General features: G+C 41.4%; 1 protein-coding gene across 4 annotated transcripts in view; it reads left to right on the forward strand.

Annotated features, from left to right (window-relative positions):
• Nucleotides 1-598: 598 nt before the first annotated feature.
• MAST4 (microtubule associated serine/threonine kinase family member 4) overlaps nucleotides 599-12,392 on the forward strand; it is a 207,803-nt gene continuing 196,009 nt past the window's right edge. For 3 of the 4 annotated variants that reach the window (XM_039365211.1, XM_039365220.1, XM_039365227.1), the window contains exon 1: nucleotides 599-1,346. In XM_039365211.1, the coding sequence (XP_039221145.1) occupies nucleotides 882-1,346 (465 nt within the window). In that variant the 5' untranslated portion in view covers nucleotides 599-881. The remainder of the gene's footprint in view (nucleotides 1,347-12,392) is intronic. The other variant, XM_039365235.1, reaches the window with a different exon arrangement.

The following is a 12,392-nucleotide window of genomic DNA, read 5'->3' on the forward strand; positions in this document are numbered from 1 at the left end:
CAGGAAATTTCTCCTTAGTTCTCTTTGAACTAACTTTCCATCCGTTGCTTCTTGTCCTGCCTTCAGGTGCTTTGGAGAATAGCCTGACTCTCCCTTCTTTGTGGCAACCCCTGAGATATGGGAGCACTGCTATCATGCCACCCCTCGTCCTTCTCTTCGTTAGACTAGACACACATAAGTGCAGTTCGCTGATGCTTTTTACATTTTTCTTAACAAGAGTATTAAAGCGGTCTTTTACGGATGATTTCTCAGTCTAAGCCTCCTACCTGGGATTCCCAGGAGTTGTTTTGGAGGTGTTTTCGGTCCCTTGGAGATCTAAGGATCATAACCATAAACACATTCTTAAAGGCGACGCAGCTTCAGAAGTCAGCCCTATTACATCCAACAGGGGCGTGCTCCGACTTCAGGGCGCTCGGGAGCTCTACCGCTGCGGCTACCACTTCGTGCTCCTGTTACCTGCTGCTTCCCCCTCACCCGGCTCAGGATTATCCCTTAGCAGGCCCGCCCATCATCGCTGCCGCCTTTGCCATTGGCTGCCTGGACAGCCCATCTACCTAGCCTAGTGCCAGGAGGCGGGTCCGCGGAAGGCAAGAGCCGCCTCCCGGGCTGTCTAAGGACTGGCTTGCGCGCCGAGAGCTCTTCTGCAGCCCGCGCAGAGTTTCCGAGCCGCCGGTGTTGGCGAGGTGAGATGTCGCTCCCATCGGGCGAGGTCCCGGTATAGTGGGGCGCGGCGGCGGCGGCTCTGCTGGCGTTTTTCCCTTTCCGGCGGAGGATGCCTCCGGTGTTGATGCCGCCGGTGGAGGCGGGTGGCTGACTTTCTCCTCCAACCCACCCAAGGCGGCGGCGGCCGCGGTCTTTCCGCTGCACTTAGAAGGGCGGCTATGGGCAAGAAAGTTTCCGCGGCGGCAGCTGTGGGAAAGGAGAAGGTTGAGCGGCGAGGGGACGGAGGCCAGCGACTCTCGCCCTCTTCGTCCAGCTCCAGCTTGTCCCCCTCGTCGTCAGACTCCCAAACTCTTTCCGAAGAAGGCGAAGCCGGGTCTGCCGCCCCCGCCCCCGCCGCTCCAACGAGCCGGGGCGGTTTCGCGCGGGCGGATCCCCACCGACGCGGCGGGACCTCCGATCTGCAGGGGCCAGGAGTGGAAGCGCCGGGCGGCCCCACGGCATTGCCCTCGGGCCTCCCCTGCGCCGTGAAGGAAAGCGAGGTGGAAAAGGAGGGATGCATGGACGGACGGCGGGAGAGCGAGGAAGAGGAGGACGAGTCGGGTAGCCCGGGCGGTCTGGATGGCGGCGGAGGCGCGCGCCGTCGTCCCGAGCCGGATGCCTCGTTGGAGGAGCAAGATGAGGAGGTGGGGAAATCAGGGTTTGGAGTGGAGGCGCAGGGATAGGGCAACGCGGGGGGCTGTTCTTCCCCGAAAAGAGCAGGAGGATCCAGGCTGGCTCCTTCCGCCTGGCGGTGGCTGCCCGAGGCCAATGGTGGCGGGCGGGCGGCCGGGGAGAGGGGGAGGGAGATGACCTGCTTGAGTGGGAGCGGGGGCAGGAGAAAGCCACCGCCGGCTGCGGCTGCCTGGCTCCTTCAGGGCGCCGGGAAGCGGCTGCCAAGGGCGGGATCCCTGCCGCGTGTTGACGGTCGGGTGAGCCTCTTCCTAATTGCCTGAGTGGGCTGTGTGTTTGTACGGGGCGTTTCTCCTTAACTACCCTTGAAACCGACCACAATTGAGGCTCTGGGAATCGCTTCTCCGGGTTGGGCTCGGAGCCCGGGGACGGTGGTTTCATCTTCCACCTCAGGTGGAGCTTGTTGAATGGGGAGAGAGGGCAAGGCGGCAATCGCGGGCGCCCCGCTTAGATGGGGGGGGGGGTCCGGTGGCCCCTGCGACGGCAGGAAAGGCGAGTCCTTTCCTTCCACGCGTGGGGTCACTTTGGGGTCGCCGCTTCATTGGGCGCTCAAGTCTCCGGGGGAACTGGACAATGCTTCCTAGAAGGCTTTTGCAAGGAAAAGTGGGCTTGTCTCAGGAAATTTCCAGGGCTACCTTCCCTGGAAGAAGTGGTAAATTCCACAGGGAGCTGCATTTAAAGGCAGCGTAACACATAAATACAAGGCTCCAGTGAAGGTTTAGATACTTTCCGTGGAGTGAGGCTCCAGGAGTTCTGAAAGGTGGATGATTTTGCCAAGGGGCCTGAAATTGTGGCGTGGACATCTTTTAACTGCAAACAAACAAGCACTGCTGTACTAGACTGCAGGTTTAAAATATATTTGATATGCCTACCGGCTCCCCATTGTAGAGAAAGACTTAGAAGGTAGGGAAAGAGGACTTAAGGCTCAGTCCTGATAAAAATAAGAACTAATGAAATATGGTTCTCGGTGATTACATGAACACATCCATGTAATTTGGAGAGCATACAATCTAGTATCCTTAAGGTGTCCCATTGTTGTGAAGCTGGGCTGGCTAGAATGTAAATCAGCATATGGTTATGTATATTTTTTCATTCTGATTGAAATTATCATTTTTCCTGTGGACCTGGGTCTGTGAATTGATTTAGAGAAGATTCGTTTAGAAGATGCTTTAGAGTTATGACTTTTCACAGGATATATTCTGATGGCTATAAGCAGGGAGTGTCAAGCCTTAAATGCCTTGTTATGGAGGTAGAAAGGCAATTAAATATGGTAGCTTAGAGATGATTTTTTTTGCATAACTGATCTTTTTGTATACCAACAAGATATATGAACAAAAAAATTAGGAAAGCAATAACTCTAGCATGGTTTAAGAAAAATTCCTCATTCTTTAAGACTCTATGTTTGGCTTTATGAAAGGGCAATTGAAAATGCAATTCATATGTTGTACTGCCCACTATTTTTTTAAAAAAGTCTATGTTTTATATGCATTCTTTGACAATGTGACACAATTAGTGGACCAGAGAAATGCTGTGTGTATATAATTTATTTGAACTTCAACAAAGCATTGATAAAGAAGACCACAACCTACTATTTGATAAGATATTAAAATGTGAGTTGGACAGCATTACCTCCAGATGGATTTGTAACTGGCTGGCCAACTACACTAAAGGTATAGTTCTTAATGGGAATGTATCTACATGGAGGAAAGTTATGTAGTGGGATACCGCAAGGCTCTGTCTTAGGCTCAGTACTCTTCAATATCTTCATCAAAGATATTGAAGATATTGCAACCTAGAACTAAGGAGAAACTTCCTGACAGTTAGAACAATTAACCAATGGAACAACCTGCCTCTAGAAGTGGTGAATGCTCCAACACTGGAAGTTTTTAAGAAGAGACTGGACAGCCATTTGTCCGAAATGGTATAGGGTTACCTGCCTGAGCAGGGGGTTGCATTTGATGACCTCCAAGGTCCCTTCCAACTTTTTATTATTATTATTATTATTATTATTATTATTATTATTATTATTATTATTAGATGAGGGGATAGAAGGGGGACTCATCAGAATTGCAGATGACACCAAGCTAGCAGGAATAGGTAACACTCCAGAAGATTGGCTCAGGATAGAAAAGGATCTTGACAGACTGAACCCCTGGGCCCTACCTAACAGAATGAAATTTTGAGAAAAATAAGGTTCTGTATTTAGGCAAGAAAAACCAAATGCAGGTACCAAAAATGTGGTACCTGGCTCAGTAGTAGTAACTGTGAAAGGGATCTTGAGGTCCTAGTGGTCAGTCACTTAAATATGAACTAGCAATATGCTGGCTCATATTTAAGGGATTGTAGTTGCCAAAAAAACTAGTGCAGTCCTAGGCTGCATCAACAGAGGGATAGAATTAAGATCACATGAAGTGTTAGTACCACTTTACAATGCCTTGATAAGGCCACACTTGGAATATTGCATCCAGTTTTGGTCACCACAATGTAAAAAATATGTTGAGATTCTAGAAAGAGTACAGAGAAGAGCAACAAAGATGATTAGAGGACTGGAGGCTAAAACATATTAGGAACAGTTGCTGGAATTGGATGTGTCTAATTTAATGAAAAGAAGGACTAAGGGTGGCATGATAGTAGTGTTCCAATATCTAAGGGGCCGCCCCAAAGAAGAAGGAGTCAAACCTTTTCTCCAAACCACCTGTAGGCAGGGCAAGGAACAAAAGATGGAAACTAATCAAGGAAAGGACCAACGTAGAACTAAAGAGAAATTTCCTGAAAAATTAGAACAATTAAGTAGTGGAATGACTTGCCTGCAGAAATAGTGAGTGTTCCACTATTTTAAGAGGAGAATGGACAACCATTTTGTCTGAAATGTTATAGGTTTCCTGCTTGAGCAGAAGGTTGGACTAGAAGACCTCCAAGGTCCCTTCCAACTTTGTTATTCTGTTATATGTCCTGTATTAACTAAGTAAGTCATTTGGATTTATGTATAGTAGTTGATAAATTTTTAGATCCTTTGACTATAGCCAACTTTGTTCTATTGTATGTAAAATCTGCTATAACCAACCATGTTGGGTATTTAGTTGCTGTTAACTTTTATCATTTATAGTGCAAGTTTTAATTTCCACCTGTTCAATAAAATTCTGGAGATAGATTATAATAAAGGATTTCACCTGGCAGGCTTTGGCAAAGGCTCTCAGCCTTGATCTTGCCTTTAGCAAAACTCTATTTCATATTAGGATTGAGCCATAGAGAGCAATTGATTGCCTAATGAAAGTATGAAGATACATTGTTCTTTAACACTGTAGTTTAATTCTGACCCTACTTTTTTCTACCTTGAAAAAGGTGGCCTTGAAATTGTGTGTCTTTTGGTGTTTGACACAACTGACATATTTGCCATGAAAAAGTATGATTTTTGTTGTTTTAATTATCCTGAGATAATGGGTTTCCAACTTTTCTCACAGTGTCTATTACCTGATTTGCATTTCCTTCTCCTGTTTAGAGATTTCCCAGTTGTAGCCTAGAACTTCTTTATCACCTCCTATGGAGTTACCAATCAGAACTCTCATTATTTAGCTTTTTGAAATCAGTCACCATTGGCAAAGTTTTCCCAGCAGTATAACTAGGTGTCAGTCATGAAACCTCTTATCAAATGCTAGGACCTGATTCCATAATACTAAGCATTAATGCTTATTTCTTAAATAGCAGAACATGGAAATCTTCTAGTACAGTATCTTCAATTTGCACACTTTGGAATGAATTGTATTTATTGAACAACTTACAAATGGCTTTCCCTAGAATTTGAAAAAAAGTTAATCTTGCTTTTTAGAATTTATATCTGTTTATTGTTCTTTGCCATGGCTATTGGATAAACCATAACCTTGGTTTGTATGACACATTAGACCATAGATGACAACCAAGAAAGACTAGGTTTACCAAAACCAAGCCAATCACTTTATACCTTAGTGTGTTCTGTGAATCCAGGCAATGTCAAAAACATACTACATATTCATGCTGCAATAATCTTGGAAGACTTGAGTGATGAGGAATAATTACTGACTTTGTAATTGACAGATCTGTTGAATGTGGTAGGCCTGGACATGCTCTCTATACATTTGAACATTATTCTCTAAATGCCTAAGAAACAATGTAGGCTCTTCTGAAGAGGGGAACAAAGGAGATTTTTCCCCAAGTTAGAGATGAGAAGTTGGATGATCTTAATTATTCCTATACGCTAGATATCGCCTTTTTCTAATGTAGACTAATAAATATGATGTGTAAACTTATATATCAGGCTATATATTTTTATAGCAAATGTCCTGAGTGTTGTAATGGATAATAAAATGAGATGGATTATTTAAGTCAGTTCATTTGGCTTTATGGGTGTTAATATTTTCAGAGGTGTGACCGCTAAACCTACAATGTATTTGAATTTTCTTTAAGAGCTACAACTTTGTTGTTTTAGATTTCTGCATGAAAAAATGAATGCTTAAATATTTCAAATGAGAAGCATATTTGTTTTGTTTTCTATTACTCCAGTTCTTCCCACATTCTTATCCAGCTTAAAATGAATAGCAGATCAATAGAATCTGGTTTCACATTGGAGGAAGTTCATGCTGATGTGATAACTTTAGTGTCTTGCTTCATAAATTAGTAATTTCTTTTTCTGGGTATAGAATTTTATTCTGTCTGCATTCATTATTTGAGGTCACTTTGCAGTTTGGTTTCTAACATGCAGTTACAATTGTGTACTTTTAAGTCAGCAGATTTGTTTTAGCTGAAACTGAGCTATAAATGTTCCTTCTGAGGGCATTTTGGGATTCTAGATATAAACAAACCAGTATGTACATAGAACAGAATGTTTTCTGGGTTTAAATAGAATTATCAAACTTCACCTACTACTCCAAAAAATCTGAAAGAGCTTTTCTTATATCAAGGAAAAAATATTTGCCTATCCAGTGTTAACAAAAGAGTATTAAATGTAATGTATCACAATCCAATACTACACATCACTATCTGGAATGGAAGAACTTATAACAGAGTAGAGAGCTATTTGTTCATAACTTCATTAATTCAAATCTGACTAGAGATCTTATAAATATGGATTTTAGAAGTGTATGTTCATGTGTTTCTGTGACCTTATTTTGTGCTAATCTATTAATGTTTAGTAACCTATGTACAGTATATGGAGGGAATTCTATAATTCATCTTTATCTGGTACATTGTAATTCACTCTAAAGAAGATTCTACCACTATACTGTTACTATAAATATTTGTAGTAAAATTTTAAATGACTCCTATTGCATATTTGAATTGAAAGTGAATCCTAATTAAAGAGTGAAAACTTTTGAATTAAAATAAAGTATTTGAATAATTGCTTCATGCTTGCTTATAAAGTACTGTAGTGTTTACATGAATTAAGTTTTAGCACTAGGAAAGTAGTTGAAAGTAATGAGGAAAAGGCTTATATCTTCTCAGTGTTAGATAGAAGTCCACTATAAGTCCTAGGTGGTGAAATGGCCTTAGCTTAAACGATTCATAAATGATTAATTCAACTGTGAGAGCTGAAAGGTATAATATTTGTTCATTATAGATCTAATTGTATATGGTTACAAAAACAAGTATATAAGCTACATCAGTGGTTCTCAACCTTTCTAATGCCGCGACCCCATAATACAGTTCCCCATGTTGTGGTGACCACCAACCACTTATACATCACCGGGTGCCAGGGGCGTGGCCAAAGAAAAGGGGGAAAAATGGTGGACAGCCTTGTTTGGCGACCCCCGTGAAATGGTCGTTTGACCCCAAATGGGGTCCCGACCCACAGGTTGAGAACCACTGAGCTACATGGTTTCTTGCAAATGGGTTATTCTGGAGTATTTATCTGAGGTTAATTACTAAGTTATGTTGTACCAAATTTAAAGGTATATGCTTTGTATGTATGGGGCATGAATGTAAGATTTGCCTATAGCTCTCTAAACTATATATGTTTTTTCCTGGATTGTGTAGCAATTGTGCTGTTATGAGGAGCTGCAGTCATGTACTATATTTTTATGCCCACACATTCCAAAACCTCTTTTTGCCTTTGAATACATATATGTGATGTCATTATACAAATACAAAGGTTTGTGTTGATTGATACTTGGTCATATTTACTTTAGCACAATTTTTATATGAAAAAATAAATGTACAAGTATGTATAAAGCATAGTTAGACATGTTGTTAAAAAGAGTTTAGAAACTAATACTTATGATATTTGAATTTTAGATTTTTCTTTTATAAGCAATAAGCAACCCATAACTTTTGAAAGCATCTTGGTGGAAGAAGATAAATAATAATAGGAAATATAGGGAGCTTACTATTAGAGAAAAGAATAAGTCTTTATTGTTACTCTGTGTACTAATAAATACAAGATCTACATGGAGAGAAGATATAATGCACGTGCTCAGTTCCCATATAATCAATTTATGAATCAGTTTTGGTTAATACAACACTATTGTCTGAGTTCATTTTTTTCTTTGCTAATACAAGTTTTAAAAATAGTGAGAATTAAAATGTGGTTTGCAAACTATCAGTGAACTGAAATATTACATTGGTATAAGGATTCAGAGTCTTCATTCAGTACTTTGTTGAAGCACCTTTGACAGCAATTACAGCATCGAGTCTTTTTGGGTATAATGCAACCAGCTTTGCACACCTGGATTGGAGGATTTTCTGCCATTCCTCCTTACAAATCCTCTCAAGTCAGGTTGGATGGTGACCATTGGTGGACAGCCATTTTCAGACCCTTTCAGAGTCAGGGCTCTGGCTGGGCCACTCTAGGACATTTGCAGAGTTGTCCCTAAGCCACTCTTGTGTTGTCTTAGATGTTAGGATTGTTGTCATGTTGGAAAGTGAACCTTTGGCCCATTTTGATGTCCTGAACGCTGTGGAACAGGTCTTCATTGACGATATCCCTGTACTTTGCTCCATTCAGCTTTCCCTCAACCTTGACCAATCTCCCAGTCCCTGCTGCTGAAAAACACCCCCACAGCATTGTTGGAATGATATTGGGCAGGTGATGAACAGTGCCTGGTTTCCTCTAGACATAACATTTAGAATTGAGGCCAAACAATTCAATCTTGGTTTAATCAGACCAGAGAATCTTGTTCGTCACAGTCTGAAAGTTCTTCAGGTGTTTTTTTGCAAACTCCAAGCAGGCTTTCATGTATTTTGCACTGAGGAGAAGGAAGCATCTAGCCACGCTGCCAAAAAGCCCAGTTCCTTCTGGAACTCTGTCCCATCTCCACCCAGGATCTTTGGAGCTCAGTCAGAGTGGCCATCGGGTACTTGGTCACCTCTCTTACTAAGGCCCTTCTCCCCAAATTGCTTAGTTTGACTGGGTGACCAGCTCTTGGAAGAGTCCTGGTTGTGCCAAACTTCTTCCATTTGAGAATTATGGAGGCCACTGTGCTCTTAGGAACCTTCAGTGCAGCAGAAATTGTAGCCTTCCCCAGATCTTTGCCTTGCAATAATCCTGTCTCTGAGCTCTGCAGACAAGTTTCTTTGACCTCGTGGCTTTTACTCTGCTACAGTCAGCAGTGAGGCCTTCTATAGAGAGGTGTGTGCCTTTCCAACTCATGTCCAATCAATTTAGTTTACCACAGGGGGACTCCATTCAAGACATAGAAACATGTCAGCAACGATCAAGAGAAACGGGAGGCACCTGAGCTAAATTTCAAGTGGTGTTGCAAAGGGTCTGAATACTTATGCCAATGTGATATTTCATTTTTTTCTTTTTAATAAATTTACAGACATTTCTAAAATTCTGTTTTCACTTTGTCATTATGGGATACTGAGTGTAGAGTGTAGATTTCAACAACTGTAGAATCAGATTGCAAAATTGACAAAAGCGAAGGGAGTCTGAATACTTTCTGAATGCACTGTAATTTCATACATTTGGGAGAACACAATGATAAGGTATTCCTGTATTTTACTAAGAAAATCACATGAACAGATAATTCAAAAATGATATAAATGTCCAGAGTCAGTTGATTGAGTTGGGTGGCTACAGAAAATGAATGAATGAATGAACGAACATAAATAAATACCTGTAAGTAAGTAAGTAAGTAAGTAAGTAAGTAAGTAAGTAAGTAAGTAAGTAAGTAAGATTGGCAATGCAGTGACAAATGATAGATCCTTCAGATCATTCTAAGGAGTAGCTGAAGATTTTCAGAGTACTAATAGTGTGTATGATGGCTAAAATACAGATAATCCTTGTCTTACAACCACAGTTGAGCCCAAAATTTAGGTTGCTAAGTGAGACAGTAAGTTTTACCCCACTTTACGACCTTTCTTCCCACAGATTCATTTAATACTTCTTTGTTAAGTGAATCATGGCAGTTGTTAAGTGAATCTGGTTTACCCATTGACTTTGCTTGTCAGAAGGTTGCAAAAGGTGATCACATGATTCCGAGTCACTGCAATCTTCATAAATGTGAGTTAGTTGCCAACTGTATAAATTTGGATCATGTGACCATGGGGATGCTGCAACGGTCAGAAGTGTGAAAATGGTCATGTTACTTTTTCCAATGCTGTTGTAACTTTGGTCACTAAATGAACTGTTGTAAGTCGAGGACTACCTGTAATGAGAAAGAAACGCAAAAGAACCCTATTTTGGTTTTGTTTGGTATAAGATGTGGTAGTGATAAATTCTGACTTTCAAAATTATGCTATTTTACTATCTAAAATCACAAGCATTCCTAGAATCTTTTACCATGCTGGTATGGTGGAAAATATCCCACTTAAATTAGAAACAGAAACAATTGGGGATAGTTGAAACAAAGTATCTTTATTGGCATGCACAATTACAGTGATCAGTGGTTTCCTCATCAAAGTATTCAAACAGAGTAAGATAAATTTTTGTTACATAAGCAAGATTAAGAAAATGCTGTAAATCACACTATGACTTCCACAACTGGAATGCCTCTGAGAATAATGTTGAGAATAATAGTGTCCCCCCCATTACTGAGCCAGTACTGTAAGGCAGCAGCCAAAAAAGCTAATACAATCCTTGATTGTATAAACAGAGGCATAGAATCAAAATTACACGAATTATTAGTACCACTTTATAAACCTTAGTAAGGCCACAGCTGGAATACTGCATCCAGTTTTGGTCCTCACATTACAAAAAAGATTTTGAGATTTTGGAAAAAGTGCAGAGAAGAGCAACTAGGATGATTAGAGGAGACCAAAACACATGAAGAACAGTTGCAGGAACTGGTATGGCTAGTCTAGACAAAAGAAGGACTGGGGGACATAATAGTAGTATTCCACTATTTGAGGGGCTGCCACAAGAAGAGGGAGTCAACCTATTTCTGAAAGGCCTAAAGGCAGGACAAGAAGCAATGGATGACAATTAAACAAGAGAGAAGCAATCTGAAATTAAGGAGAAACTTTCTATCAGTGAGAACAATTAACCAGGGGAATGGCTTGCCTTTAGAAGTTATGCGTGCTTCATCACTGGAGGTTTTTAAGAAGAGAATGGACAGCCACTTGTCTCAAATTGTATAGGGTTTCCTGCTTGAGCAGGAGGTTGGACTAGAAGACCTCCAAGGTCCCTTTGAGTTCTATTTTGATTATTATTATCATTTGAATAGAATGCTTTGATACTATCATTATAAATAGAATACTTTGATATTATCATTATGTAGTATAAGCCAGAGGTCCCCAACCTATGGGCCATGGCCCACTTCCGACTGTGACCTCTTGGCCACCAGGCTGTGTGAGTGGCTGGCCAGTGTTTGCATGCTCACTCTCTCTTGCACTGGTGCTGACTGAGTCGCGAACTGCAAGCCTCACGCCAGCACTAGCCAAGCCGCGAACCTTGCACCAGCACTAATAGCTCCATTTGCGGAGCACACATGCTTGCGGCCCCATTTGTGTGCATGTGTGCACAGCCACCTTAGCGTGTGTGCACATGCGTGCATAAAGGTGCCTGCTAGAAAGGTTGGGGACCCTGGTATAAGCAACATTTATTATGCCGATATACTGCGTTTTTTCACACCATTAGTAAAGATAACAGTCTGCTTTGTCTCCTTTATAGGGTCTTTATTTGTGAAGTGATTTTATTCACACCAAGGACATCTTCAATACCACATATATACCATTATAACTTCTTCAATACCACATATATACCATTATAACTTCTTGATGTTGGCCTCCTTGAAGGGTTCATTAGAACAACAGCTGAATCTACCTGAATCAATCCCTTTGATTTAGGATTTGATTGAATCTGGTAAACTTTGATGGAATTGTGTCACCAATGAAACCAACCCATTTCTGAGATTGCTTTGGGTGCTGCTTACCTTTTCACAAAAAGGCTGTCACACTGTACACATAGCAGCAGTACACATACACATGGTAATGGTGGATAAGTACCCTCCCACACAAAGCCCATAAGAGAATGAACTTCAACAAACACTCAGAGGGAGGTTTAGATCTAGCCTCAGGTGAAGGAAGGCAAAACTCTTTGATATGGCTCAGTCCCCTCCACCAGCACCCCCTTTCAGTTGCTTTAATGCTGCACATAAATGTATGGCAAGAACAATTTTTTTTCTTTCTGAGTTACCCAATATATTTCTCTGATTCTTCTCTTCTCTGCTTGGCTGTTCATCTTGGTTTGAAAACCTGCATGGTAGAAAGAGAAGAAGAATTCCTGAGAGGATTTGGTTGGCTTTCTATGAGACATAGGGAAGAGGCAATCCTGCTGTGCAATAGAAACTGGCTTGGGCATTGTTGGCTGGGATCCAAACTCCGTGGAAAATGAATCCATAATTTTTTTTGAAAGGTTTTCATTTCTAAAGACAAACCTCTGGTGACACCTATTCATGGGTCAGAACGCAACACAACAGTTTATGTATTTGAATGATGGCTTGTGAATGGAAGCTGGAGGTTGGCAAGACACCATAATAGCTCTCTACTCCAGTGATCTGTCTACTCAAGTCTTCATCCCATTCCCATTA

The sequence above is a fragment of the Crotalus tigris genome, unplaced genomic scaffold (assembly GCF_016545835.1).
Source record: "Crotalus tigris isolate CLP2741 ecotype Arizona unplaced genomic scaffold, ASM1654583v1 scf7180000017592.2434428, whole genome shotgun sequence".
Classification (NCBI taxonomy): Eukaryota; Metazoa; Chordata; class Lepidosauria; order Squamata; family Viperidae; genus Crotalus; species Crotalus tigris.